This window comes from Beta vulgaris, chromosome 9 (genome assembly GCF_026745355.1).
Source record: "Beta vulgaris subsp. vulgaris cultivar EL10 chromosome 9, EL10.2, whole genome shotgun sequence".
Lineage (NCBI taxonomy): Eukaryota > Viridiplantae > Streptophyta > Magnoliopsida > Caryophyllales > Amaranthaceae > Beta > Beta vulgaris.
In genome coordinates, this window is record NC_079210.1 from 46256815 (window position 1) to 46282986 (window position 26172).

General features: G+C 37.0%; 2 protein-coding genes across 4 annotated transcripts; both read left to right on the top strand.

The window, feature by feature from the left end:
• The first annotated feature begins 1780 nt into the window (after window positions 1–1780).
• LOC104904094 (glutamate--tRNA ligase, chloroplastic/mitochondrial) lies at window positions 1781–9887 on the top strand. The gene is made up of 13 exons (XM_010692280.3): window positions 1781–2190; window positions 2267–2385; window positions 4044–4165; window positions 5539–5721; window positions 6298–6416; window positions 6592–6640; window positions 6755–6856; window positions 6956–7058; window positions 7182–7245; window positions 7439–7553; window positions 8564–8664; window positions 9168–9324; window positions 9421–9887. The coding sequence occupies exons 1-13, from the start codon at window positions 1925–1927 to the stop codon at window positions 9649–9651; spliced, it is 1731 nt and encodes a 576-aa protein (XP_010690582.1). The 5' UTR covers window positions 1781–1924; the 3' UTR covers window positions 9652–9887.
• Window positions 9888–11976: 2089 nt separating this feature from the next.
• LOC104904095 (brefeldin A-inhibited guanine nucleotide-exchange protein 1) lies at window positions 11977–25965 on the top strand. Of its 3 annotated transcripts, XM_048636648.2 has the most exons (12): window positions 12559–12688; window positions 13269–13343; window positions 16238–16555; window positions 17711–18047; window positions 18855–19277; window positions 19527–19819; window positions 20783–21056; window positions 21509–22011; window positions 22438–22759; window positions 22880–23240; window positions 23839–24512; window positions 25066–25965. In XM_048636648.2, the coding sequence occupies exons 2-12, from the start codon at window positions 13306–13308 to the stop codon at window positions 25675–25677; spliced, it is 4155 nt and encodes a 1384-aa protein (XP_048492605.1). In that variant the 5' UTR covers window positions 12559–12688; window positions 13269–13305; the 3' UTR covers window positions 25678–25965. The 3 variants fall into 3 exon arrangements, with proteins under 3 accessions (XP_010690583.1, XP_048492605.1, XP_010690584.1); XM_010692281.3 differs by having other exon boundaries at window positions 11977–13343; XM_010692282.4 differs by lacking the exons at window positions 12559–12688; window positions 13269–13343 and having other exon boundaries at window positions 16377–16555; window positions 17701–18047.
• The last annotated feature ends 207 nt before the right edge of the window (window positions 25966–26172 follow it).

Consider the following 26172-nt stretch of genomic DNA (forward strand, 5'->3'; position numbering starts at 1 on the left):
TATGTTTCTCATTAATGAAAATACACAAGCTTTCTCAAAACTTTCATGGTATCAGAGCAGGATATTTTTCCTCCAAATTTTTTTCGGCCACCTCCCTCTGACTTCTCCTATGGCTACTCCCACCATTACTAATGATGTTCATCCATCCCAACCTCTAGTGATCGTTTCTCTCACCACCCACAACCATCCCCACCCCCGAATTTGATTCCATGCCCCAACCCAATCCTCCGCATACTACCTGCGTGCACCAGGATGAAGTGATATTTCCACTATAAGGCATCATATTGCACATCTCAATGTCAATACCAAGGCTATACTATCAAAAGGTTTTAAAAAATAATTATAGCATCACGAAATTACTATCAAAACATTTCCAACCATATTGAAAAAAAACTATAATCCTAAAATTATAAATATTAAAAATTTTAAAAATAAATTTTAAAGAAGAATCTAACAATATTTTACATGAATGTGCTCCCCCCCAAAAAAAAATAAAATTAGCATAACAAAATCAACAATATGATCAAAATTCCTGTCATAATCGAGACCCGTCAATTCAAATGTTAATAAATTCATACTAGACTACAAGGTAAAAAGAATAGGAAAATTCCACTTGGTACTACTGTACTCTTTGGGCTTTCCTTTTGGTGCTTAATTTTTTTTTTGAATTCTATAAGGTACCACTGTAGTTTGGATTTGTTCGCTACCGTACCATTATGCTAAACAAAAAGTCAGTTTGGGAGTTAATAGGGTTAGAGGTTTGTCTAATTTTGCATAATTAAGGTTTTGTGAGTCATTTTTGTCCTTAATGACCAAACGCAAGGTCCAATTCGGAAAAAACAAGTAGGTATATACTAACACATAAAACGAGATTATAATCGCTTTTCTCTAATTTCACCTTCAATTTTGGCCCATAAGAGCTGAAATATCTCCCAAATCTTAGTTGAACAATTCTTGATGTACAAGACACGTAAACAAGGCAAACTACTATCCATATTTAACCCAAAATTACTTTTTTATTTAATGGAATGTTACCGTAGAGAATGAATCCAAACTATAGTGGCGAATGAAAAAGATGAACTACTTCTAAATTGGGTACCAAAAAATAATTGGGTACCAAATGAAAAAGACCAAAGTGCGATGGTATCAAATGAAATTTTCCTAATAAAGCTTACACTTCTAAAGGTGAGTTTATTGCCAGTCTTGATGAGAAGACTCTTATACGACCACATTGATATTGGCGATAATGCAAAGGGTTAAGAGTAGAAGTCTTGACACGAGTCTTGAAAATCAAGACTCTAACCAGGACTTGTAACAACAGTGACCAATGAGGGTGAGTCCAACGACTAGTACCATGTCCTACAAAAGATGAAACGGATTCAATAAAATAACGTTAAAGTCATCTAGAGAGCCTGAAGAATAAAAAAGTAAGTAAAATTTAGAGAAAAGCTAATAATATGACGCACAGGAGTTGGAAATTGAGTGTGAAAGATGAACTACTTGTGTGTTTATCCCTAGTCTTGATGATGAACCTTAGCTTCAAACTTTGTCAAAACTCCTACCAAACTTGCTTTTTAATGTAGTTTGTAAAGTGGATGAGTCTAGACACGAGTCTTAGATTCTTCTCAATACTTGTCTTAGAAGGAAATAAATTTAATAAAATAATATTAAAGTAATATGGAGTGAGTTTCAAGAGTTTGAGGATAAAACTCGAATGAATTTGGAAATTATTATTTAGTGAAAAACTATTGTGGTCATTTGAAGTTTAGTTTGGGGGATATCCACAAACCGAACAAAAGCCTCAACGGATTCAACTGTTTAACTCTGCACTTTACCCCCTTTTTTTCCCCTGCATCTCCTAATTGCCCAACGAGGAGAGAGAAACACACACAAACAAAACTTAGAAAGATATCCCGTACCAAAAATGGCGACCATGGTAGGAACTCCATGGATAAGAATGAAGGTAATGCCTGATTTCCACTATCATTTCTTCAAGCAATCATCATTCTCTCTCCACCGCAATTTTCACCGTCACCTCCGTCGTAACTTCTCCATTTTCGCGTCTTCAGAAACTCCTCTTCCATTGAAGAAGAACGACGACGAAATCAGAGTTCGATTCGCTCCTTCACCTACCGGCAATCTCCATGTCGGAGGTGCTAGAACTGCTCTCTTCAATTACATCTTCGCTAGGTCAGTTCACTTTTTTTTTTTTGCTCGATTTTTTGGAATTTTTTTGGAATTGTTTCTGAAATGTGAGGTAATTTAGGTCGAAAGGTGGAAAGTTTGTTCTGAGAATTGAGGATACTGATTTGGAGAGATCGACAAAGGAGTCTGAAGAGGCTTTGTTGCGTGATCTTACTTGGCTTGGTCTTAATTGGGATGAAGGTACTTTACTCTTGCTGCATTTTCATTCATGAAATGGTTAAAGTAAATATGAATTTGATGTTGCTAGGTTTGGAATTTGCTTAAATTGTTTGATTATTGATTGTGGTAGAGTTAAGCTCGAGGTTGTATGCAATAGACACTTTAGCCTTGAATGTTTACAAGTGTTGAACGTGATAAATTATGTGAATTACTAGGGGCCTGTTCTCCCCAACTTATTTTCAGTTTAATTCAGTTTAGCTCAATTAATTCAGTTGAGTTCAGCTCTGCTCAGCTGGACAATACTTTTACTCTCACATATCACTATTCATTTCAGTTCAATTCAATTCAATCCAGTTCAGATGTTTTAAGCCAAAGAGAACATGCCCTAAGTCTTTTTAATTGGTTAGCACTCGGGGAAAGGTAGGGACGGGAGGAGAAGGAAGAGGAAGGAAGAGTGAGCTGCATATTTCCTTCCAAAATTAAAAGAAAACCATTTCCCTCCACTCTTTCCTTATTGCATAATGAATTTTGCATAGTCCACAAGTGCAAAATGTTACTTTGTTTGGATAGCAATCGTGGAGGGAAAAGGTAGGGACGGGAGGAGGAGGATGGGGAAGGAAGAGTGAGTTTGCATATTTTCTTTCAAATTTGAAAGAAAATCATTTTCCTCCACTCTCTTCTTGGTGCATAATGAATTTTGCATAGTCCACAAGTGCAAAATGTTACATTTTGTTTGGATAGCAATCGTGGAGGGAAAGGTAGGGACTGGAGGAGAAGGAAGGGGAAGAAAGAGTGAGTTTGCATATTTCCTTCAGAATTTGAAAGAAAACCATTTTCCTTCACTCTCTCCTTAGTCCACAAGTGCAAAATGTTACATTTTGTTTGGATATTGATCATGGAGGGAAAGGTAGGGACAGGAAGAGAAGCAAGGGGAAGGAAGGGGAAGAAAGAGTGAGTTTGCATATTTCCTTCCAAATTTTTATTAATTGGGAGTTGATTTAGAAAGAGGGGGAGGAAATAATACTTCCCATTCCCTTCTCTCATATCATATTCACATGAGAAAACAAATTTCTCATTTCCCTCTAAATTTCTTATCCAAACACACTTTTAATCTAGTTACTTTCGGTGGAAAAGAAATTACTTTTTTTTTTGAAACCACATAAGGACACGATACGTTTACATGAAATAGTGTTGGAATTTGGGTCTCTTTCAGTTATTTAAATGAACTTTAGAATTTTTGTGGATGAAAAATTGATTTAGTTGATTTTCTACTATGAGGATTAGTTTACTTTTTACTTATTTCCTTTGTGATATGAGAATTCATCCTCATTTATTTCATTGTATATTTGTATCATTAAGATACTTTGTCATAAATATTTGATAGGACTAACTCACTGCATATGAGTATGGTGTGCTTGAATTCTCTTGATGAAGGAATTAAGTTGGTGAATATGGTATCTTAGGTAGACCTAAAGGTACTTTTATTATTGTGGACTGGCTTTGCTTAGAATCTTTCCGTGGATTCTGCCCTGTTTACATGCTAGTTACTGGTTGCAGCTATTCTTTTTTGTGATGAGTGTATCGATATGGGTTGTCATATAGCTGCTACCCGTAACCATGATTTGTCTCTTAAGGGGTTATCTTAATGATGATTGTAATGAGTGTTTAATTGTATGCAGGTCCTGGAGTTGGTGGAGACTATGGTCCCTATAGACAATCTGAAAGAAATATGCTGTACAAGCAATATGCTGATAAGCTTTTAGAGTCTGGTTATGTTTATCGGTGTTTCTGTTCTAACGAGGTAACTTTATCTTGTTGTTTGGACTATCAATTAACTTAATAGAATTTGTATGTGAGAATTTCGGTTAAAGGATTCACAAGAATAGGAGATAGAATTTGTAGGAAAGAGAGAAGGAGAATTTTATTCTCTGAATCATCTGAATCTCACAGCAAGCTGAGAAATATATGCAGAGAGTAGCTCAGCTAATTGAAACTGTCTCTGCCTCGTTGGGCCTCTAGCTATCTGACAACCTGAAGTGACTATGTCAAAAGAAAATAGAAAGGATCTGCAAAATATACATGATAGGCAAGAAAATCAATTAGATGTGAGCACTTGACTAGCACATAGGTACGCATTACTCTGTAACAATTAACTCCTTAATGGAATTTATGTGGACATGGCAGAAAGTGCTGAATATCTGAAATAGAACTGCAGAACTTAAAACAGAAATGGGAGATTTATTAGTGAATAGATAGCATTCACTATCAACTTTATCAAGTAGTAGCTTCTTGTATGGGATGTTCTCAAATCACATACTTTGATAGAAACTAATAGACCCCCCCTCCCATGTGAATTGTGACGTGTCCCACTATTTCTCTTGCTAGCTTTCACCCTTCATCACATCGACCCATTTCTCTATCCATATTTGGAGTGTAATTTGAACGGACTTGGTTGGACTTTATCAAGTTCAAACTCAATTAGAAATATTTCGGACTTGAATTTTTTTTTTGTCTAAATCCAATCTTGTATCATGAGTGCAATTCCAGTTTAGTCCAATACAAAATCAAAAGATATATTTTTGGTCAACTAAAACCCCTCTTAAACCAACTTCTAAACAATTGGAAATTTGATTGTAGAAGGTAAAAGCAAGTAGATGTCATTCCATTAGTACCACATACTTCCTCCATTCACTTTTAATTGCAACACTTTCCTTTTATGGCAATGTCAGATTACTTGCAATACTACTGTTTTTTGCATTGAGTTCTCTCTATCTTCCTTCTCATCACATGGGTCCAATTTTTTTTTCTCTCTATCTCTCCCCTCTCCTTGGTTCATATGCCTCCACTCATGTTGGAAGTAAAAATGAACAGAGGAAGTATAAGCTAATGACATTCTCTACAAATTATAACCTCAAAATATCGAGCAGTTTTATATAAGCTAATGGCCTTCGCTCCAGTACTTTTCTTGATGTGGTATTTTTTTGAACGGAGAGAGTCTTTGGCTTTAGGTATTTGATCTTCACATGTTAGCTTTATAATAATTTGGGTGAAAATCTGAATTTCATTGTTTTGCTACATTTGTCATCCACTTTTGCTTTTCTTTGTTGTTGCTGCTTCAGAGAAATGTTGATTTTATCGAGTTTGTATCCTGACACTATGTGTGATATTCTTTAGGAACTTGAAAAAATGAAGGAGACAGCAAAACTGAAAGGATTGCCGCCGGTATACGTTGGAAAGTGGTCAGCTGCCAGTGATGCCGAGGTACAAGAAGAGCTGGAAAAGGGAGTTCCATTTACGTACCGATTTCGTGTACCTAAGGAAGGGAGTCTCAAAATTGATGACCTTATTCGAGGAGAAGTAAGTAGCTTCACTTGTTGGTCTAGGATTAGTAGATGACAGCATATACTGATGATTATATACTCCCTCCTTCCAGGAATGATAGTCACTTAATACAATTTTATAATGCTCGGAAACAAATGTCACATTTTTTGAAATTGAAATAGATTATCATTGGATTTCCAGAACACCAGACTACCAGAGCATGTGAAGGAGACATCTAGTTAAATGGATAGTTCAGTGATCTCGTTGAAATATCTGATTCGGGGGTGGGGTTGGGTTGGTGCAATCAATGTGATGATTAATTCTGGATGGAGGGACCAAGGGAGTATCTTGTACTGAACTAGCGACTTGTGACAAACTTGTTCAGAAAATCACAATCCATATTAGAACCAGTTTTGGTCAATTTTTTTTTCTTTCATTTGTCTTGTTGTCTGCTTCTCTCTGTTTCTACCATACAAAATCCCGTTGCTACTATTATGAGGCTAGGATAAACTTAACTTTGACGAGCAGTTTTCCTGCCTATAGGACATACTTGATAGAATGTGGCACTTTATTGTTTCGTAAGGTTTTAAAGTGTTTGATAGCATCATGAAGGTTAGGTGGAGCTTGGATACCCTTGGAGATTTTGTGATCATGCGAAGTAACGGACAACCTGTGTACAACTTTTGTGTCACAGTCGATGATGCCACAATGGCCATTTCACATGTCATCAGGTAAAGTTATTCAGATATTTGATGCTGATTACGATGTCGTGCTGTCCTGGGTGTTCTTTTCTTTTTCCCTTTGTATGTTCTTGCATTTTACAGTGTGCTCCTGTGGTTTACTGGTTTATAAGGACCTATTGGGTATCAAAAACTGAACCTTACTCTTTTCTAACCTGAATATTAGAGCGGAAGAGCATCTACCTAACACTTTGAGGCAGGCATTAATATACAAGGTGATGTTTAATGTCTCATGAATCCTCTTTTTGTTTCCTCTTGATCTCTGTCCGTCTATCTGGTTATACTTTTGAATGTTGCTTAATGGATTTTTTTCAATGCTATATTTGCAGGCTCTGGGATTTCCTATGCCTTACTTTGCTCACGTTTCGTTAATTCTTGCACCTGACCGAAGCAAGCTGTCAAAGCGTCATGGTGCCACTTCAGTGGGTCAGGTTGTGTATATTATCATTATTATCATTATTTTGATATGCTTGCATAATGGTCTGGCTTGACATGGTTTATTTAATTACCTTTCTTGTGTTAACAAACAGTTCAGGGAAATGGGCTATCTGCCTGAGGCACTGGTGAACTACTTATCGCTATTGGGATGGGGGGATGGTACAGAAAATGAGTACTTCACCATCAAACAACTTGGTTAGTTATTCTTGCCCGATATAAATTTGCTGGACTGCTGTAAGAATCTGAGAGATCCCAACTTTTGTAAATATTGTTTTGTGCAAGTGATCTATATTCACTCAAACTTACCTGTGGCTGCAGTTGAAAAGTTCACTATAGAACGTGTGAATAAAAGTGGAGCTATATTTGATTCTACTAAATTAAGGTAAAGAGGACACTAATACTTATTTTGTTGACTCTATGCGCTGGATATGCATCTTGAACTAGTTACTTCAGTATCTTGTTTACTGATACGAGTATCTATCACATGGACTATGTAGCAGGAAAACTTGTCAGGATAAATTGCAGTAGCTGTTTAGTGACATCTTTTTACGTGGATCTTGTTTGTGGAAATGCAGGTGGATGAATGGGCATTACGTGCGAGCTTTGCCATCAGATGAGTTAAATAAAATTGTTGGTGAGCATTGGAAGAGCTCTGGCATCCTTACTGAATCAGAGGGTTCATTTGTAGATGTAAGTAAAAGTGTAAAACTGTATCTTGGAAATGGAGAAGGGGGAGAAACCGATATGATATCCCTGTTTTTATTTATTTGAGTCAATACATGTGGGCTCTAGGATTAGCCCACGTATCTCAGGTATGTTAGGGCCAGCCCTTTTGAGCTTTTATAGGCAAAGTGTGAGTTACTCATGAATAAAGAAAACTATTCAACTTGTGAACTCTTTTCTCTGATGACTCTATTATATATTTTTACTCCATCTTGATATAATAGTCACATATACTATTTTAAGGTTTTCGAAACAAAATAAGTTGTCATATTTCCTACATTATAAGTTAGAAAGTGATTCTGATTGCCTTTCCTAACTTACCTTCTCTTAGATTGAGGGGTGGGGAGAGGATAGGAAGGACACTAGGAAACAATTATTGCAAAGCGTATTTTGGTGCAACTGTGGTGAATCCTTAATTATAACGGGTTATGTGACAATATTTCGGACTGATAATTCTGTATATCCACTCATGTAGTCATGTTCCAAAAAGAAGAGCTTGAGATTGTCTGTCGATCAGGTAGTTTGATGGCTAAGGACATGGATGCTAATTTTAGCCTTTAAGCAGCTACTGGTTTGTTTGATATGCAAGATTTTGTTGTGTGGACCCTAGAGTGCGTACAGTTGTTTGCCAACCTTCAGTGTAGAACATCAGTAATGAGGAATGTCTGTCTGTAATGTGTTCAAACAAGTGTTGTGGCTTGGTATGCCTGCTGTTGGTAGAACTATATCTACTATGCTTTATAGGTCAAAGTTAGTTTTTTTAGAATTAGAAGGAAGAACAAGGATAGTTTGTAAGAACAAGAAGATGGATCATTGACTCCATATGCCAGAGGGGATTTAGCTTTCTGGTTATTGGGTTTGTGGTTTCCAAATATGGACTTAATATCTTTCCTACCTAATTAGGGTAAAAATAGATTGACTAAGCAACTTATCGATTTCATGTCAAAGACACTGAGATGCTTAAACTGTGTGAGCAGGAGGCCGTTGCATTGCTCAAGGATGGGATTGACTTGGTGCCAGAGTCGGACAAAGTGCTTGTGAACTTGCTTTCATATCCCTTAAGAGAAACTCTTGCCAGGTGCTTCCTGAACTTTAAATTTTTGAAAGCTCGATTTGCCTTCTTAATTCATGTCCTGTTGGAATTTCTCTACGACTTATTTCCTGGTTGTTGTCAGCTTGTCACCATATTTATTAGTCTTGGTTTGTAATTTATAAAGGATATGAGTAGCAGGAGTTCACTCATATTCTAGAGAAGCTATTACATAAATTCTGAAACCTCTTCTTATATATAATCATGGTGTCATCTTTTAATGAGTTTGCCTGTGGTAATTGCAAAAATATGCCTAAATCACTGATGCTATAACCTGAAGGAGATAGCTAATGCTTCATTCAGCTCTTTCAAAGAAAGTGTTGAATGATTGTGCATGTGTAAAGAGGCGGGTGTAAGTTATGTAACATTTATGCTAGTATCATTTAGGATCACGACATAATGTAGGAGAACTTATCCGCGCAGTTGTTCTTGCTCCTCTGCTATTACCCGAGTTGCAAGATAACTAATATTGCTTAATTTATCCTTCGCAGTCCTGAAGCTAAGCCATTCCTTGAAGATGGGCTTTCTGACGTGGCAGCCAGCCTTGTAGCAGCATATGACAGTGGTGAGCTCATTGCGGCTTTCCAAGAAGGCCATTCTGGCTGGCAAAAGTGGGTCAAAGGCTTTGGCAAATCATTGAAGCGCAAGGTATTATTTTCCCGCCTCTGTATCAGTAGCACAATGATGCTCTCTCTCTCATGATTCTTTCTCTGTTTTTTTCTCACTAGTATATTGTTGTGGCAGGGGAAATCCCTTTTCATGCCACTCCGAGTGTTGCTGACAGGAAAGATCCATGGCCCAGACATGGGAGCTAGTATTATTCTTTTGCATCAAGCTGGGACTACTGGGGTTGTAAATACCCAGTTTGGGTTCGTAACATTGGATGAAAGGATCAAAATCCTGCAGGAAATTGACTGGGAGTCATTTAGAACAGATCCTGCTGCACTAGAACCAACGACTATTGTAGCACATTGATATAGAAGGAAAATGTGTAATAACTAGTTATGTGCAATTTTGATCTTGAGAGTAGTCATTTCTGTTTTGCAGCTTGACTTTTAATGTAGACATTAGAACATATTGGATATAGAAGTATCACACAGCAAATTTCAATTTTGATTTTACCCTCCTGTATACCAAATTAATTGTGTTACATTGTTTTGGATGTCTGAATAATGTGCAAGTTGCAACATATATTTGGTAGTTTTTCTCTACTTTTGGAACTTCCAATTAACCAATTTTATTAAGAGCATATTTTGGTTCACTATTTTTGGGCCCCAAAAAACATAATCAATTATCGATCCATTTCTTTTTGTTTGGTTTAACTCCTCATCAATCGATTTCCCCAATTTATATTTTACTCCCCTTTAAATAACAAAATCCGTTACTTTTTTCTTTTGAAAGAAAATTCGTTACTTGTTGGTAGTAGTTTCTATTTAATAAAGGTAACAGTTTTGTTACCAATCTCTTCTTTATTTGTGTCTATTCTTTTTTCATTCCATATCTTGAACCCAAAAACGCAAAAATAGTGTTAAGAAAGAAAATGTTGTAACTGAGTTCGGATTCAGTAAATTTGGTCCAAAGAGTTTCAAATTTTCTACTCTGTGAGTTTTCATATTCAATTATTATGGTACGCACATTGCTATTGGGTGTTTGGTAGTATACATCAGCTATTGATGGTGACTTGGTAACATTGATGGTGAATTGGTAACAACTGATTCCCTCTGACTTGGTCTACTGTTTAGCCTCTATGAAATTGCAGAGTAATGACTAACTTGAACAATTATAATAGTGGTCAGTGACTGTTCCTTTTTATTTTCTTCGACGAATCCCATAGTTAGACCAAATTAGTGAAGTGTCCAAAACTGAACGGGAAGACAAATATCAGTTCGATTAAGACTAAAGCAAACGGGTATGGGGTCTGAACTCTGTATGGCTGATGATAACATGTGACATGATCAATAGATGTAGTAGTTTACAAGCGTGCATGTCTTCATACTAGGACTGACAATACCTGACACGACCTGATAATATGACACAAATCCGGCCTGAAGTTAATGAGAGAAACACGAACCCGACACGAATACAAATTCAACCCGATTAGTTACATTTATCATATAATGCAACTATTCTACTTTTTATATCAATTTTGATACATTTGGGGGCCAACCCAAAATCGACAGGAAACCAAACACGAACACGACCCAAAATCAAATTGAACACGACCCACTGACACGAATTGTCAGCCCTACTTCACATATCTACATGAATTTGAGAAATTGCCAGTTCATCATATGTACAAACTTTATACATTAAGCGAGATATTCGAAATAATGCATTACTAATATTGAGTCGTTTTTTCTTCTTGTTTTTAAAAGAGGAAAATCATGACTTATTATCACTCATACAACTTAATATTAGTAACATTTTATTTACGAAAATGTCACTTGATGTGCGTATGTTGTTCATCTTAGAGATGAACCGACAGGAACTCAAGGAATATGAGATTCTTCAACCATAATACAAATGAAAGAGATTCTTAATAAATGTTTAGTAAGTTTAAATATGTTAACCAAACATCGATTTCCTTTATATATAGAACAATTCTATTCAAGATCTATTTTTTTTATTAGGAAATTAAGTCAGCGCAAGGGCTAACCTCTACAAGGTTATTAGTCTGTAGGAAACACTAGCACATTGGCTGGTAAAGCATGCATAGCATGCTAAGGAAATACCCCAACATAATGCTGGGGATAAGAATCGAACCCCTAACCTCAAGGGCCAAGAGGGAGCATTCTATCCACTTGAACTAACTACTATCTTTTCTATTCAAGATCTATTATGAGTGAATAAAAATTATACGAACACCAATTCAAATTTTAGATTTATTAATTGATAAGTCAAATATCGTACCAAGTTACTCCCTCCGTCCCATAATATAGTGCTTACTTCATTTTTGGTGGGTCAAACTTTGAAATCTTTGACCGAATATTCTCATTTGTATATATAAAAAAACATATTCATGTGGGATCTTGTTAGATTCGTCTCAATGTGTAGTTTTATAATATCAACTTTTTATATTTTTTATTAATACGAAATTGAAGATATTAAAAGTCAAAGTCACGTCTTGGAGACCGTGTATAAAGGAAACAAGCACTATATTATGGGACGGATGGAGGTCAAAACTAGTTACAAGATTTACAAAAACCATTAACAAGACCCAGCCATAATAAAGACTAAAGTCAACATGAAACAATCTTCTTCCAGAGAAAGTCCATTCAAACAACCTCAAATGTCTTAATCCAATTTTTCATAATTTAAACACCAATCTCAAATCTATACATTTCATCTTCCCCTACTCTCTTTCTCGCACGTGTCTGTTAACCGACTTTTCTCTTCAGACTAACGCCAACTAAAATTTCCCTCCGGTCATCCTTTTCACTACTTCAGGCCAAAAAAACATTTTCTCTCTCCTCATTCATCAATGGCGATCTCAATTTCAGATCTCTAAAATATTTCAATTTTTCTCTCTCATCAATGGCGTCATCTCAAGCACTCGGTGGTTCTACTCGTTGCGGCAAAATCCTAGGTCCATCCTTCGACAAAATCATCAAGAATGTCGCATGGCGGAAACACACAAACCTCGTTGCAGCTTGTAAATCCGCCATTGATAAGCTTGAAACCCTAACAGAACTTCCTTCGATTTCTCTCTCCTCTACGATCCCTACTTTATCGCCTTCCGACGCCGACTCTCTTATCTCTCCTCTTCTTCTCGCTCTAGATTCGGCTTCTCCGAAAATCATCGATCCTGCTCTTGATGCTCTCTTTCGTCTATTCTCTTGCAATCTTATCCGGTTTGAACTTGATCGTTCTTCCGATGAGAATCGTAATTTGATTGTTTTTCAGCTGATTGAATCGGTTTGTAAGTGTTGCAGTTTAGGAGATGAGTTGGTTGAGTTCAGCGTCATGAAGGTGCTTCTTTCGGCGATTCGATCGTCGTATGTTGTGTTTAGAGGTGATTATCTTAACCACATTGTTAAGACTTGTTATAATGTTTATTTAGGAGGTTTGAATGGGACTAATCAGATCTGTGCTAAGGCTGTTTTAGCTCAGATTATGTTAATTGTTTTTACTCGTATTGAAGAGGATTCTATGTTTGTAAATAGTTTTAGAATTATTACGGTTTCAGAGTTGTTGGAATATACTGATAGGAATTTGAGTGAAGGAAATTCGGTTCAGTTGGTTCAGAATGTGATCAATGATGTTATGGAGTCTAATGAAGGGGTGGAGGATGTTAAACAACAACAGTCTGAAAACCCTATGAATGGGAATGGGAATGGGAACGCGAATTCGGATGAGAATCCGAGTGATGGTGATGTTTCGGGGGTGAAAGTGGAGGAAAATAGAGAAGCAGAGGTAAATATGGAGGAGAAATTTGAAGGTGCATTGGAGGTGAAAAGTGTAGGAGGATTGGAAGCAACAGGAGAAAGGGATAGTATGCTTAGAGAGGATGGATTCATGCTATTTAAGAACTTGTGTAAATTGTCAATGAAGTTTTCTTCGCAGGAGCATTCTGATGATGAGATTCTTCTTAGGGGGAAGATCCTATCTTTGGAATTGTTGAAGGTGATCATGGATAATAGCGGTCCTGTTTGGCGCTCAAATGAGAGGTAAGTTTCTGGATCTTTTCTACTCTAGTTACTGTTGAGCTGTCAAGTTGAATGCTATTGCTGCTTAAATTATTGACTTAGGTAGCTTTTTTTCCCTGAATTTTATGGTGCTCGGTTCAATAGCTTATGTAGAATATAATGATAAAGTAAGTACATTTGGTTGAGAAAACTGAGTTGGTCAATTCAAGGGATCACTTTACGATGTTCTTGTTGTGGTTGGCCAACATTTACAACATTGAAGTGGTGTGAAATAAGTGTCTAGGTGTAAACTTCAAAGCTGTGATAAACAATGAGATTGTTTTGAGTAAACCTAGTACTGTGTTTTCTAGTTGTGCTTGCGTTTATTTTTCTATACTTATGAGGTGTAGAGATTAGGTTGATCCTTTTACACTTGGCCAACCTTACTCATCTTTTAGAACAAGGACGTTAAGCCAATTGCCAAAACAATAAAACCAAATACAAAGGTAGAGATGATATTCCAATGTTGGCCACGAAGTTCGCATTTCATTTTATCGCTCGTGTTTAATGGTTATAATGGCATCATCATGCTGACCTAAGTTTTAAAACCATTCTCGATTACTTTTTGGATCACATGGAATATTGCTCTCCCTCTTGAGGGTTTAACGATGCATAGATTATACCCCTGGCTCAAGCACTGGAGGGAGAGATATTAATTTCAAGTCAAGCTATTATGTAAGGCTTTTTGTTAATAGATATGCGCCATGTGCGTGATGTGTGTGTGTTCGACTTGTGCCTCGACACGAGATTTCCCTTTTGCTAATTGGCACCTCTCGCTATCTTAGATTAAGCGCTCAATAGTCAAATTGGGGATACCCATGGATTTTGCTAAACTGACCTCCTTCTGAGGGCACGAGTTTCTCTAAATAAATTAATCTTACCAAATGATTCAGAAGTTTTAGGTGGTTTGATTCATAAAATATATTTGTGGATAAATCTAGGCTATAATTTTTTAGTAGAGAGATTTTTTGATTTGGGTTTCATGGTTTTGTTATTATAGAAGATTTTCAATCATTATGTTTTTCTTTGGGAGATACAATACTTGCTTTTGGATATTGATGCATTACAAAAAATAGCACTTTTATGAGCCATAGGATTCCTAGCACTTCCATATTGTTGATTTATTGTAGAGTGGAAGAAGTTTGTGTGGAAGAAATTTTGTCTAAGGCATATTTATCGGCAATCGAGGGGCCTGGGGTCCCTTGTTCAAATATTGTTCTTAATTCTTATAATTCGCTGCTGATAGATCTGAACCACCTTATATGCATATTAAGACAAAGGCTTCAAAGGGTACTCAATAAACAACTATCCAGCGTAAACGAGATTTTAATTTCAGACAAATAATAGAATTTGAAAGTCTGAAGATATATGGTCGAAGTATAATTATATAGATCCTTATTTGGAGCTTAGAGCATCTTAAAGGAGGACGTGGTACATATGTGAGATAATAGGCTAGTCATTTTCCATGCTTTCTTATACTTCCTCCGTTTCAAAATAGATGATACATTGTCTATTTATGGGTGTTTCAAAATAGATGATACATTGTTTTTTTTTTCCTTATTGAGTAACTTTTGCCTTACACTTTTACCATTTTACTTAATTAATACATGTGGTCCCCAACTTTTTCTTTCTCCCTCCTCTTTACATGGGACCACTAGAATTAATCTACCTCCCTTTATACTACTTAAACATACTTATGAAATTTTGCCTAGGAGTCCGTTTTAATCACAATGTACCATCTATTTTGAAACGGAGGAAGTATATTTTTATTCTGGTGAAATAATTCTGATTTGACTATATTACACATTTTCACCAAGCATTATGATTTTTAGTTAGATTGTTTTGAACTAGAAAGTGGTTAAAGGATTCCAATTAAGAAAGAATGACTTCAACTACTCCCTTTGTCCTATAACCAACTTACATTTCTAAGTTGGGCATGTTTATTTGGAATACTTTAAGAAAAAGTGTTGGGAAGGATAGATAAGGTGAAAGTTCCCAAATTAGTACATACACACTCTGTAGGATGAGCATAATACGCACGATGAACATCAAACACTAGATTATGAACATAAAGACCAATACCAGTGAACTTGTAGTAACAGAGATGTACATATGTTCATTTAGCTTGTTAGTCATGTACATGTGGTCATTTAACTTGTTATTCATGTACATTTGACTTTTTAGCCATGCACCTGAGCATACCATGCTCTACGCACAAGCTTGTGCACCATCTAGGCATTGGTCAAAGTGAAAAGGAAAAGTGAAGTTTATTTTGGGACTTCCTAAGATAGTATGTTTGAAGCTCATATATAGGAGTATAAAGTAAGCATGGTGTAATTTATGAAATGGTTTAGTGGTTTAGGTTTCTAAGTTTAGAAATTTGGGGTGCAACCATGGCAATAACAGGTAAAAGTTGAGGACCTTAGAAGGATGGAACATACACAAGTAAATCTTGACAATGCTGAATATAGTTTCTGTTTGAAATTGTGATAGCTGCGCCTCCAAGTAATGTGTTATGTAATTTAGCTGAATGGGTGAGAGGAAAGGGAATGTCCACAGGGTCCTCCGCACTCCCCTCTTGGCGTTTGTGGGGGTGTGGGAGGAGAAGTGGAGGAGGGAATAAAGGGAATCCTGAATTCCTGATCTTAGGGAAGAACAAATCTCAAAGTTAAGCTATATATTGACTCTGAATCTCCTAGTTTGTGCCCTTCTCTTTGGGACATTATAAAACTCGTGTACAAATAGCCGTGAAGCTTCTTATTTAGTTGACTTTTTTCTTTTGGCTTTGCTATTTGAGGTTTTAATGATACAGATTGTAACCAATGTTTGGAGCTTCTGTTTAACAATATTGAAGTTAGTTATGCTCTTTGTTGCAGCTTTCTGAATGTTATCAAACAGTTCCTCTGCTTGTCGTTGTTGAAGAACAGTGCATTGTCAGTGATGACCATCTTCCAGCTTCTGTGTTCTATATTTATGAGCCTGTTATCCAAATTCAGATCAGGGCTCAAAGCGGAGATTGGAATCTTCTTTCCAATGCTTATCCTTCGCGTCCTTGAGAATATACTTCAACCTCGTTTTATACAGAAAATGACTGTCCTCAACCTGCTTGAGAAAATTTCTCAGGATCCACAGTTAATCATCGATATATTTGTCAACTATGACTGTGATCTTGACTCTCCAAATATTTACGAGAGGTACTTCTGATGTCTGATTCTTCACTTTCGCAAAAAATCGAAAGATTCTTGTTATTCACTTGAGTAATAGTGCTATCAGTTCCTTCGCTGCAGCTTTTATATATGTCTCTCTTGTTTGCACTGGTAATGTCTTCTCTAGTACATTGTCATTTCATGTCATTAAAATTTGTGTTTATTAGGAGTTTTTACATGTATCTAATCTTAATTTGCTGATTCTTGAATAAATTATGCTGTGTAGAATATTAAGCCTGGTATAGGTTGTGGGATGCGATATGTGGAGTGTCAAAACCTGAAGCATTTTGGCTTTTTGCAGTGTGTTTAGCACTTTGTTCATATCTAGGCTCAATTTATACAAATCAGAAAGTTATAGCTATTCAAAATATACTTGCTGAATTAATTGTAAACTATGATGGATCTTAATTCTTAAGTACTTTTTTTGGAGTGCATTTAATGTGTTGATGACACTTAAGCTGACATATTGACGAAGTACAATATCTTTTGATTCCGTTTTCTCTCTCATGTTATAAGTTTATGAGAGTTGTGGCATTTCCGTGAGGAAGTTGTGTAGTTTTGAATTTTATGATATTCAATAGTGTTGGCTTGTAAGAGTTGTAACTTGTAACTGATCCAGTAAGTGTCTTTACTAATAATCCTATTACTAAAGATAAAACTTGGTAAATCACTTCAGATAAATGTCCTCTGCTTAGTCTTTACTATATATTAGGACCCTTCCGTAGTTCCGTTACATCTGAATCATCCTACTGTATGTGAGAGCTTCATCAAAGACCTTTGGTTTACGGTTGGTTTGAGCTGAAGTCGCCATGGTCATAGACTCATAGTCAAAGGGTTAGTCCCTTAAGTTATAAGCGAATTATATACTGTTTGAATAAAGGTTAGAAAGTTCACTGCATTACATTATTGGTGGGACTCTACTGTTACTGATTTGATTTTTAACATTTATGAGTGAAAAATGAAGGAGGTTTATTCATGTTGGACTAACTACGGAGAAGCTAGTATAATGTCGAACATGTCTGCACCATTGACTCCTTTATAACTCCTTCCGATCTTGCCTGTACTTTCCCGTTTGATGGTTCTCTGTAATCTGACAGTTTCCAAATCTATTTGAGCTCTCATAATTCCATCAGATATTTGCAGGACGGTTAATGGCCTCTTGAAGACTGCTCTTGGCCCGCCACCTGGTTCTGCTACAAATTTGCCTCCGGTTAAGGATCTTACTTTCCGGGTTGAATCAGTGAAGTGCCTAGTTAGAATTGTCAAGTCAATGGGAACTTGGATGGACCAGCAATCGAAAATAGAGGAATCTTCCTTGTCAACTAGATCCTCCGTGGTGTCTGGTTCAGTAGACATACAGTCTGTCTTGAATGGAGAGGAGGGGATGACTACAGAGTATGAATTGCATCCAGAATCGAATCCTGAGTTGTCAGATGCTGCTACGCTTGAGCAACGTCGAGCTTATAAACTTGAAATTCAGGTCTATCTTTTAGTATATCAAAGTGAAATGGTCATCAACTTTCTTGTACTATCAACACATGCTGAATCTAGGATGTTTGCTAAATAGGATAAGGGGAGGTGTGAATACTTGTCTTTCTTATCATCCCTATGTCCAAAGAAGCTGACATGTACTTTGTCTAATTCCAGCTGAGCTGGAGCAGTTTCCAGCTAGCTATGCTGATTGCTTCTCAATTAAGGTCATGTCGTTATGGACTTTTATTATATTACTTCATTATCTGCAGAGCGGAGCCGAGACTTGCGAAGAAGTTTCAAAGAAGTTTAAAAGGAGGGAATTTAGAATAAAGATTAATTAGAGAGAATAGGCAATGTTGCATTCACAAAATTTCACCTTTTACAAGGTTGAAGGGAGGGTTTCTAGATTAATGATCAATTTGGGGAGATTAGGCATTGTTAATTTCATCCTTTGTGTATGTTAGTGCCTTGGTGCTTTGATGGTTCAAGGTGCAAAGTTGAATTATATTAATTTGCCTGCAGGTCCTGCAGCTACATTCATATCAAGCTGTTGTTTTATGCTGATACCATTTGCTAAATGCATTCTCTATGTGCCTCGCCACTGTCAATGCATCATAGAGTGTGTTGTCCTTTGCTTATGCATTTCTAATTGTGTCCTGTTGGTCATAATGTGTGCTACCGTTCAAAAACATCATACTTGTTTGTTTTTATTGTGGTTTCAAGCATTTTCAACGTATAATTTTCGTTTTAAAATGTTGTTTGACATCTATAGCTCTCACTAGTTTACCGACAATTCTCTTTTTTTGCTATGCAGAAAGGTATCGCATTGTTTAACAGGAAACCTTCCAAAGGTGTCGAATTTTTAATTAACACCAAAAAAGTTGGTGGTTCTCCTGAAGAAGTGGCCTTTTTCCTGAAGAACACTGCTGGCCTGAATCCGACAGTCATTGGTGACTACTTGGGAGAACGAGAAGAATTTCCATTAAAAGTCATGCATGCTTATGTAGATTCATTCGAATTTGAAAATTTGGACTTTGGTGAATCTATTCGATATTTCCTGCGTGGGTTCAGATTACCTGGAGAGGCTCAAAAGATAGATCGGATTATGGAAAAGTTTGCTGAGCGCTATTGTAAATGCAATCCTAATTCCTTTAAAAGTGCAGATACAGCTTATGTCCTTGCTTATTCTGTCATAATGCTCAACACAGATGCTCATAACAGCATGGTAAAGGATAAGGTGAGCTTTGGGATTGAAATGTGTGTTTATTTGATTCACTGAAGGATGATATGCAATTACTCTATCTATGGATTTTGGTGGGAACTTTGTGATTTTCTATTGTCCTATTTGGTTCTTCCTTATCTGAATCTGGCCACTCTAGGTGGGGGTTGGTTTTCTTCTGTGTCACAATCGTTTGAGTGGATAATTTCTGTGTGTACTTGTGATCGAAAATTAAAGTTTTGTTTTTCCTTAAATGATCTACTCCAGATGACCAAGGCTGATTTTATTCGGAACAATCGAGGAATCGATGATGGCAAGGACTTACCTGAAGAGTATCTAGGTGCTCTCTATGATCATATTGTGAAAAATGAAATTAAAATGAAGGCTGAAAATTCACAACCACAGAGCAAGCAAGTTAATGGATTCAACAGGTTATTGGGCTTGGATGGTATACTGAACTTAGTCATGGGGAAGCAGCCAGAAGAAAAACCTTTGAGCGCAAATGATCTTCTTATCAAGAACATCCAAGAGCAATTTAAGGCAAAGTCTGGAAAATCAGAGTAAGCCCATGCTAATAAAGCTTTTTTTTCTGAGTTGATAAGATGCCCGCAAAGGAGCCTAGCTCACATAGTCACATAATGCAATCTATTTTTGTAACATTGTAATCTATTTTCCGTATGACTTTCGTTCTTTCATGTGTGATCGTGTTGATTCATTTCAATGTGTGCTTTCAGCATATCAAGTTTGGTTTATAGTTTTCACCGATACATAGTTAAAGATATCAATGGTCAAAAGCGTGCATTGGAGACCGTGAAAAAGCATGTGGTGCACTGATCTGGAAATAGAGGAAGTATGGAATTGGCATGAGTAATTTAAATATGTGTTAGACTTAAAAACTTAACGCATAATTTATTGTGCTCAAATGTTGCCCAAAATGATGTTGCCTTTTATCCAACATTTAAGTATTCTTGATTGTTTACTGTAGTTTGATACTATGAGAATCTGGGAAAGAATGTGTCATCTGTCTGTAGTCTTCTTACTAATGTAATCACTCACAAAACGATTATTCTAAATGTATGATTTCGTAATTGTTTAATGATTGTTTCATACATCCATTAGACGTTTACTTTCTCTGTTCCGTATAACTTATTGTAGTAAATTTCACCTTATATATAGTTGAATATATACTGGTGTAATATTATAGTAAACATGTTAGGTATGTTCCTTTGGGGAAAAAAAAAGTTTTAAGAAGATATGCATGTTTTTAATATACTGGCCAAAGTTTGGTGTTGGAGACTGTTGATTTCAAAAAATTTCACATAATTGAAGACAGAGGTAGTGTGACTTTTGATGCAGTTATATACTTATATTGCTCTTAATCATTGTGAGGATATTACTGGGATTCTCTCTATAAAAGTGAGGTTGCAGTTCTATTATCTAGTGAGTGTGTGTGTGCATGTTATTTATCTTGATCCATTATGAGAAAAGAAGCCAGTGTTGACAGTCATACTGCTTTGTTGCAGGTCTGTTTTTTATGCAGTTACAGATGTCTCGATATTGAAGTTTATGGTGGAAGTTTGTTGGGGTCCTATGCTGGCTGCATTTAGTATGACACTCGACCAGAGTGATGACAAGTTAGCTACTTCAGAATGTTTGCAAGGCTTCCGGTATGCTGTACATGTAACAGCAGTGCTTAGTATGCAGACCCAAAGAGATGCTTTTGTGACCTCTTTGGCCAAATTCACTTATCTCCACTGTGCAGCAGATATGAAGCAAAAGAATGTTGATGCTATGAAGGTAAGGCTATATTTATGTTATCATTTAGAAAGTGACTTATCGAATTTAATGTCAAAGCTGGTTAGCTAGCAGGTTCTGTTCATGTGTATTGACAAAATGTATTCAGAAGCACAACAAGAATATATTGCTTATGCATCTAGTCTTTTGAAGATTGTTGGCTGTGCAGTCACAGTGCCTAAGTTGACAAATGAGTTGTAACCTTAAAGCAACTATGTGCTACATATGAAGTTGTCAGGACCATATCTGAAATTGGACTTAGGATCCATGTAGTTGGTACCTTCTCTCCCAATTATTCTTGTAAGACCAGGAATCAGTCTTGACGCAAAGTTGTTGATTGGAATTGAGTTTCTGCGCACTCTTATGATCGATGTCAGCTTTGTTCTTCGTACAAAGAAGGTATTGAAAGTGTTATTACCATTTCCTTCTGATGACATTGATGCTTTTTTTCGCAGACGATTATGTTGATAGCTATTGAAGATGGAAATTATCTTCAAGAAGCATGGGAGCACATCTTAACATGTTTGTCTAGATTTGAACATTTGCAACTTCTGGGAGAAGGTGTTCCTCCTGATGCGTCATTCTTGAGTATGTCTAATGCTGAACCTGAACAGAAATCACTTAAGTCCAGCGACTTAGCTTCTTTAAAGAAAAAAGGAGCCCTTCAGAATCCGGCTGTGGCAGCTGTTGTTCGAGGTGGATCCTATGACAGCAGCGCACTTGGTGCTACCTCCCCAAAAATGGTTACCCCAGAACAAGCCAATCACTTCATCTCAAATTTGCACTTGCTCGATCAAATCGGGAGCTATGAGTTAAATCACATATTTGCGCATAGCCAAAGGTTGAACAGTGAGGCAATAGTGTCCTTTGTGAGAGCTCTTTCTAAAGTTTCAATGGCAGAGTTGCAGTCTCCAACTGATCCACGTGTGTTCAGCCTCACAAAGATAGTTGAAATTGCGTAAGTCTATATGTTCCTTGAGACCTCCATCACTGAGTTCTTCTTTTGGGAGAAATTTGCTGCTTTTTGTATTTGTGAATGATTTGACTTGAAAGCTCTAGATATGTGATGAAATTTCTAACAGAATGATGGAACACATATTGAGACCTCCATCACGTAGTTCTCCTTTTGGATGGAAGTTTGCTGCTTTTCTATTTGTGGATGACTTGCCTTGGAAGTTGGAAGGCTCTGCATGTCTAATGAGATTTCTCATAGAACAATGGGCACCTTTTATGCTTGTTTTTGTCCCTGTGTTTTGTGAACGATAGGAGCATAAACGACCCTAGCCCTGTCAGATAGCCAATTCACCTGTCACCATCAATGTACGAGCAGTTAAGCATGAGTGATTATCTGGACTAACTTATAATAATGGGTTACTTTTTGCAGGCACTATAATATGAATCGCATCAGACTGGTCTGGTCTCGCATCTGGAATGTTCTTTCAGATTTCTTTGTGTCTGTTGGCCTATCAGAAAACCTCTCGGTGGCAATTTTTGTCATGGATTCATTACGACAGCTTGCTATGAAGTTTCTTGAGCGTGAGGAGTTGGCAAATTACAATTTCCAGAATGAATTCTTGAGGCCCTTTGTCATTGTAATGCAAAAGAGTAGCTCTGCTGAAATTAGAGAACTAATAGTCCGCTGCATTTCTCAGATGGTCCTAAGCCGTGTCAGTAATGTGAAGTCTGGATGGAAAAGTGTATTTATGGTAATTCAATGGCTTATTTCATTCGTTATCTTTTTCTGATATGTTGGCTACATTGGTGTCCTTGTTGTTCTTGCTGTATAATATCTATCTGTTTGTTGCTTAATGTTTTTCTTTTCTCAGGTTTTTACAACAGCTGCTGCTGATGAGCAGAAGAGTATAGTGTTATTGGCCTTTGAGACTATGGAAAAGATTGTACGGGAGTATTTCCCTTACATAACTGAGACTGAGTCTACAACTTTCACAGATTGCGTTAGATGTCTCATAACCTTTACAAACAGCAAATTTAATAGTGATGTCAGCTTCAATGCCATTGCATTTCTCCGATTTTGTGCTGTTAAGCTTGCAGAGGGGGGATTGTTTTGCAATGAGGATAGCCAAGATGCCAATTTATACGATTTAAGTGGCAGTGGGGAGGCTTCCGATAGACAAGCTTTTACTGGCAAAGATGAAAATATCTCCTTCTGGATGCCTTTGCTTACAGGTAAATGATCCTGCAGACCAGTGTTACCTAATTCGCTATTTAATTCGCCTTTTGAATTCGCCAATGAGCCAGAAATGAATCAAAACCGACCATAATTCGCTTTTCTCAATTAGCTATTCGCGAGGGAATTAGGGAATTAGGTAACACTACCTTTTGAACACAGTTTATGATGGCCTCTTAGGCTTTGGTCTTTTGGACACGTACCTTAAAGTTGCGTGCTCAAAGATTCAACATGCTTTGTACATAGTCTCCAATCCAAAAAAAATTGTTTTATCTTTGGAAGCATATTTGTTTTCCTGATTGCATGTTACTAGATCATCACAGTTTGTTGGCTATAATAGCATTTGGTGACATTATGACAAGCTATTAGCAAACATTCGATGGGATTTAGACTTGTAACCGAAATTCTGTTTCTATTTTTTTACATGTTTCGTTCCTCTTAAGGATTTCATGGAAGGACATTTGTTTTCCTCGAGTATCATTAATAGATGTACCAAGTCAGCATGTGTTAACATTGTGACAAACTATTTGCAGATTGTTTCAAGTTTGATGTATTTCTAATTACCGATTATTCTATGTTTCTGCTGTGCAACTCTAGGGTTATCAAGGTTGACATCTGATCCAAGATCAGCCATCAGAAAGAGCTCGGTTGAAGTGCTATTTAACATCCTCATGGATCATGGCAGCCTCTTTTCTAGGCCGTTTTGGAATGCTATTTTCAAATTTGTTGTTTTCCCTATACTCAGCAATAGAGCTGGCAATGATGAAAATGAGGTGAATGATGACCAATCACCTCAAACTTCTAAAGACTCGTCCTCTCAGGGAAGGCCCTGGGACTCTGAAACTTCTTCATTGGCAGCAGAACGTCTTGTTGATGTTTTTGTTACATTCTTCAGTGTTGTGAGATCTCAACTACCAAATGCTGTTACTGTATTGGCTGTTTTCATCAAGAGTCCAGGTCCTGCTTCTGCTAAAACTGGGATAGCTGCTTTGGTACGTTTAACCAGTGAATTGGGAACCAGGCTTTCTGAAGATGATTGGAGAGGTATGTTAATGGCTATCAAAGATGCTGCTGCTTCAACTCTTCCAGGGTTTTTGAGGGTCTTGAGAACTATGGATAGCATTGATATTCCTGATGCTATGGAATCCTATCATGGTCTTGATGACAATGAAATATCGAACAACGATTTGGAGGATGACTCATTGCAAACTGCTGCATATCTGGTCTCAAGAATTAAAAGTCATATTGCAGTTCAGTTGGTCATCTTACAGGTTTGCTTTACTCTCTCACTTTTTTACCTCGTTTACCTTTTTCCTTTAGGGAGGACAACAGGTAGTTCATCAACAATGAAACTGTCCAGTGCATATTGCCAATAGCTAGGAGTACATGGGGTGGTTTTAAATGGTTGTGGCCTTCCTGTTAGGGGAAGAAGTTTTACATAGTGAGCATAATATAGTTTTGATTTGTGTGTTGGAGGACTGAGGCTCTACTGTATGCCTTCTCAGGGCATTTCGTGTTCATAGCAGTCTGTTAGGCCTTGACATAGTGGGCAAGCTCAAGTTCTAGGGGAATGGTGGTTTTACCTTGGATCTCCTGCCCATATCGTTTTCTCTGTTCCTTGTTTAATTAATCCCATTAAAAAAGAATAAAGCGGAAAGAAAATGCTCTACCGAATTGTTTTTGGAATTTGCATTGTCTGTTGGATTTGTGGCTTATTATGAGAGTGAGATGTGTCATGGGTTGCCAAATAGTCATTTAAATTGGAAGTTCATTTTATTTTGAGAGCGTGATATTGCAATTCACTAATTTTCTCTCCTATCACAGCTTGTGACTGATCTTTACAAGACACACCATGATGGCCTGTCAACAGCTAACCTCAAGATCCTTCTCGAACTTTTTTCAATGATTTCATCTCATGCTAATCAATTAAGCCATGAAGGTATCATACTGAAGAAGCTTCAGACAGTGTGCAACATGATTGAGCTCTCTGAGCCTCCGGTGGTTCATTTTGAAAACGAGTCTTACCAAAGCTACCTAAACTTCCTTAGTGACTTACTTTTGGAACGACCATCTGCTTCAGAAGATATTGACTTGGAAGCAGAGGTTGTTTCCGTTTGTGAGAAAATATTAGTGATGTACGTGAAGTGCGCTGGCACCCACTCCAGCAAGCCAACGCCTCCAGATGAGCCCGAGGCACATTGGATTCTTCCATTGCTTTCAGCGAAAAAGGAAGAACTTGCCGCACGAAGTACTTTGCTCTTATCAGCATTACAAACGTTGAGTCGCTTGGAGAAAGACTCGTTTAAAAGGTACATTTCACGTCTATTCCCCTTGTTGGTTGATCTTGTGCGAAGTGAACACAGCTCAATAGAAGTATTACCAGTTTTGAGTCACATGTTTCAAACCTGTATAGGCCCAATAATTGTTGAATCATAAATTCTTTTGGTATAAATATGAGTGGTCTTCCCCTCCCTCCCAGGTTCACCGTTTGGGACCTCTTTGACTGGCTTTCTTTTTGACAGCCTCAAGGTCATTGATACCAAAATTTTGTACTTAAATAGATAGTAGAATGTGTTACAGATGTAAAAGCGAAAATTCATAGCAGTGAACTATAGTCGAAATTTATCCATTAATTTGTTAGTGTTTGTAAATCTCAATAATTGTCTCAAACTTGTCCCTGCAATGTATTTTGGAAATCCCTTTTCGGGCCGAGACGTTCTTACACTGGCAAAGTGTCAATTGCTTGAATGCTAGGGCTGGATATATGCATAGAATTTCAGTCATATATTAATTTGTATTCTAAATTATACTCTTGATGAGCCATCAAGAACCAGTTGTAAAGATAATGGCTTCATCGAAAACATGCGCTTCCATTGCTGGCAACTATCACAATTATGCCAATTTGCACACTTAACTTCCTAACGCCGAGTT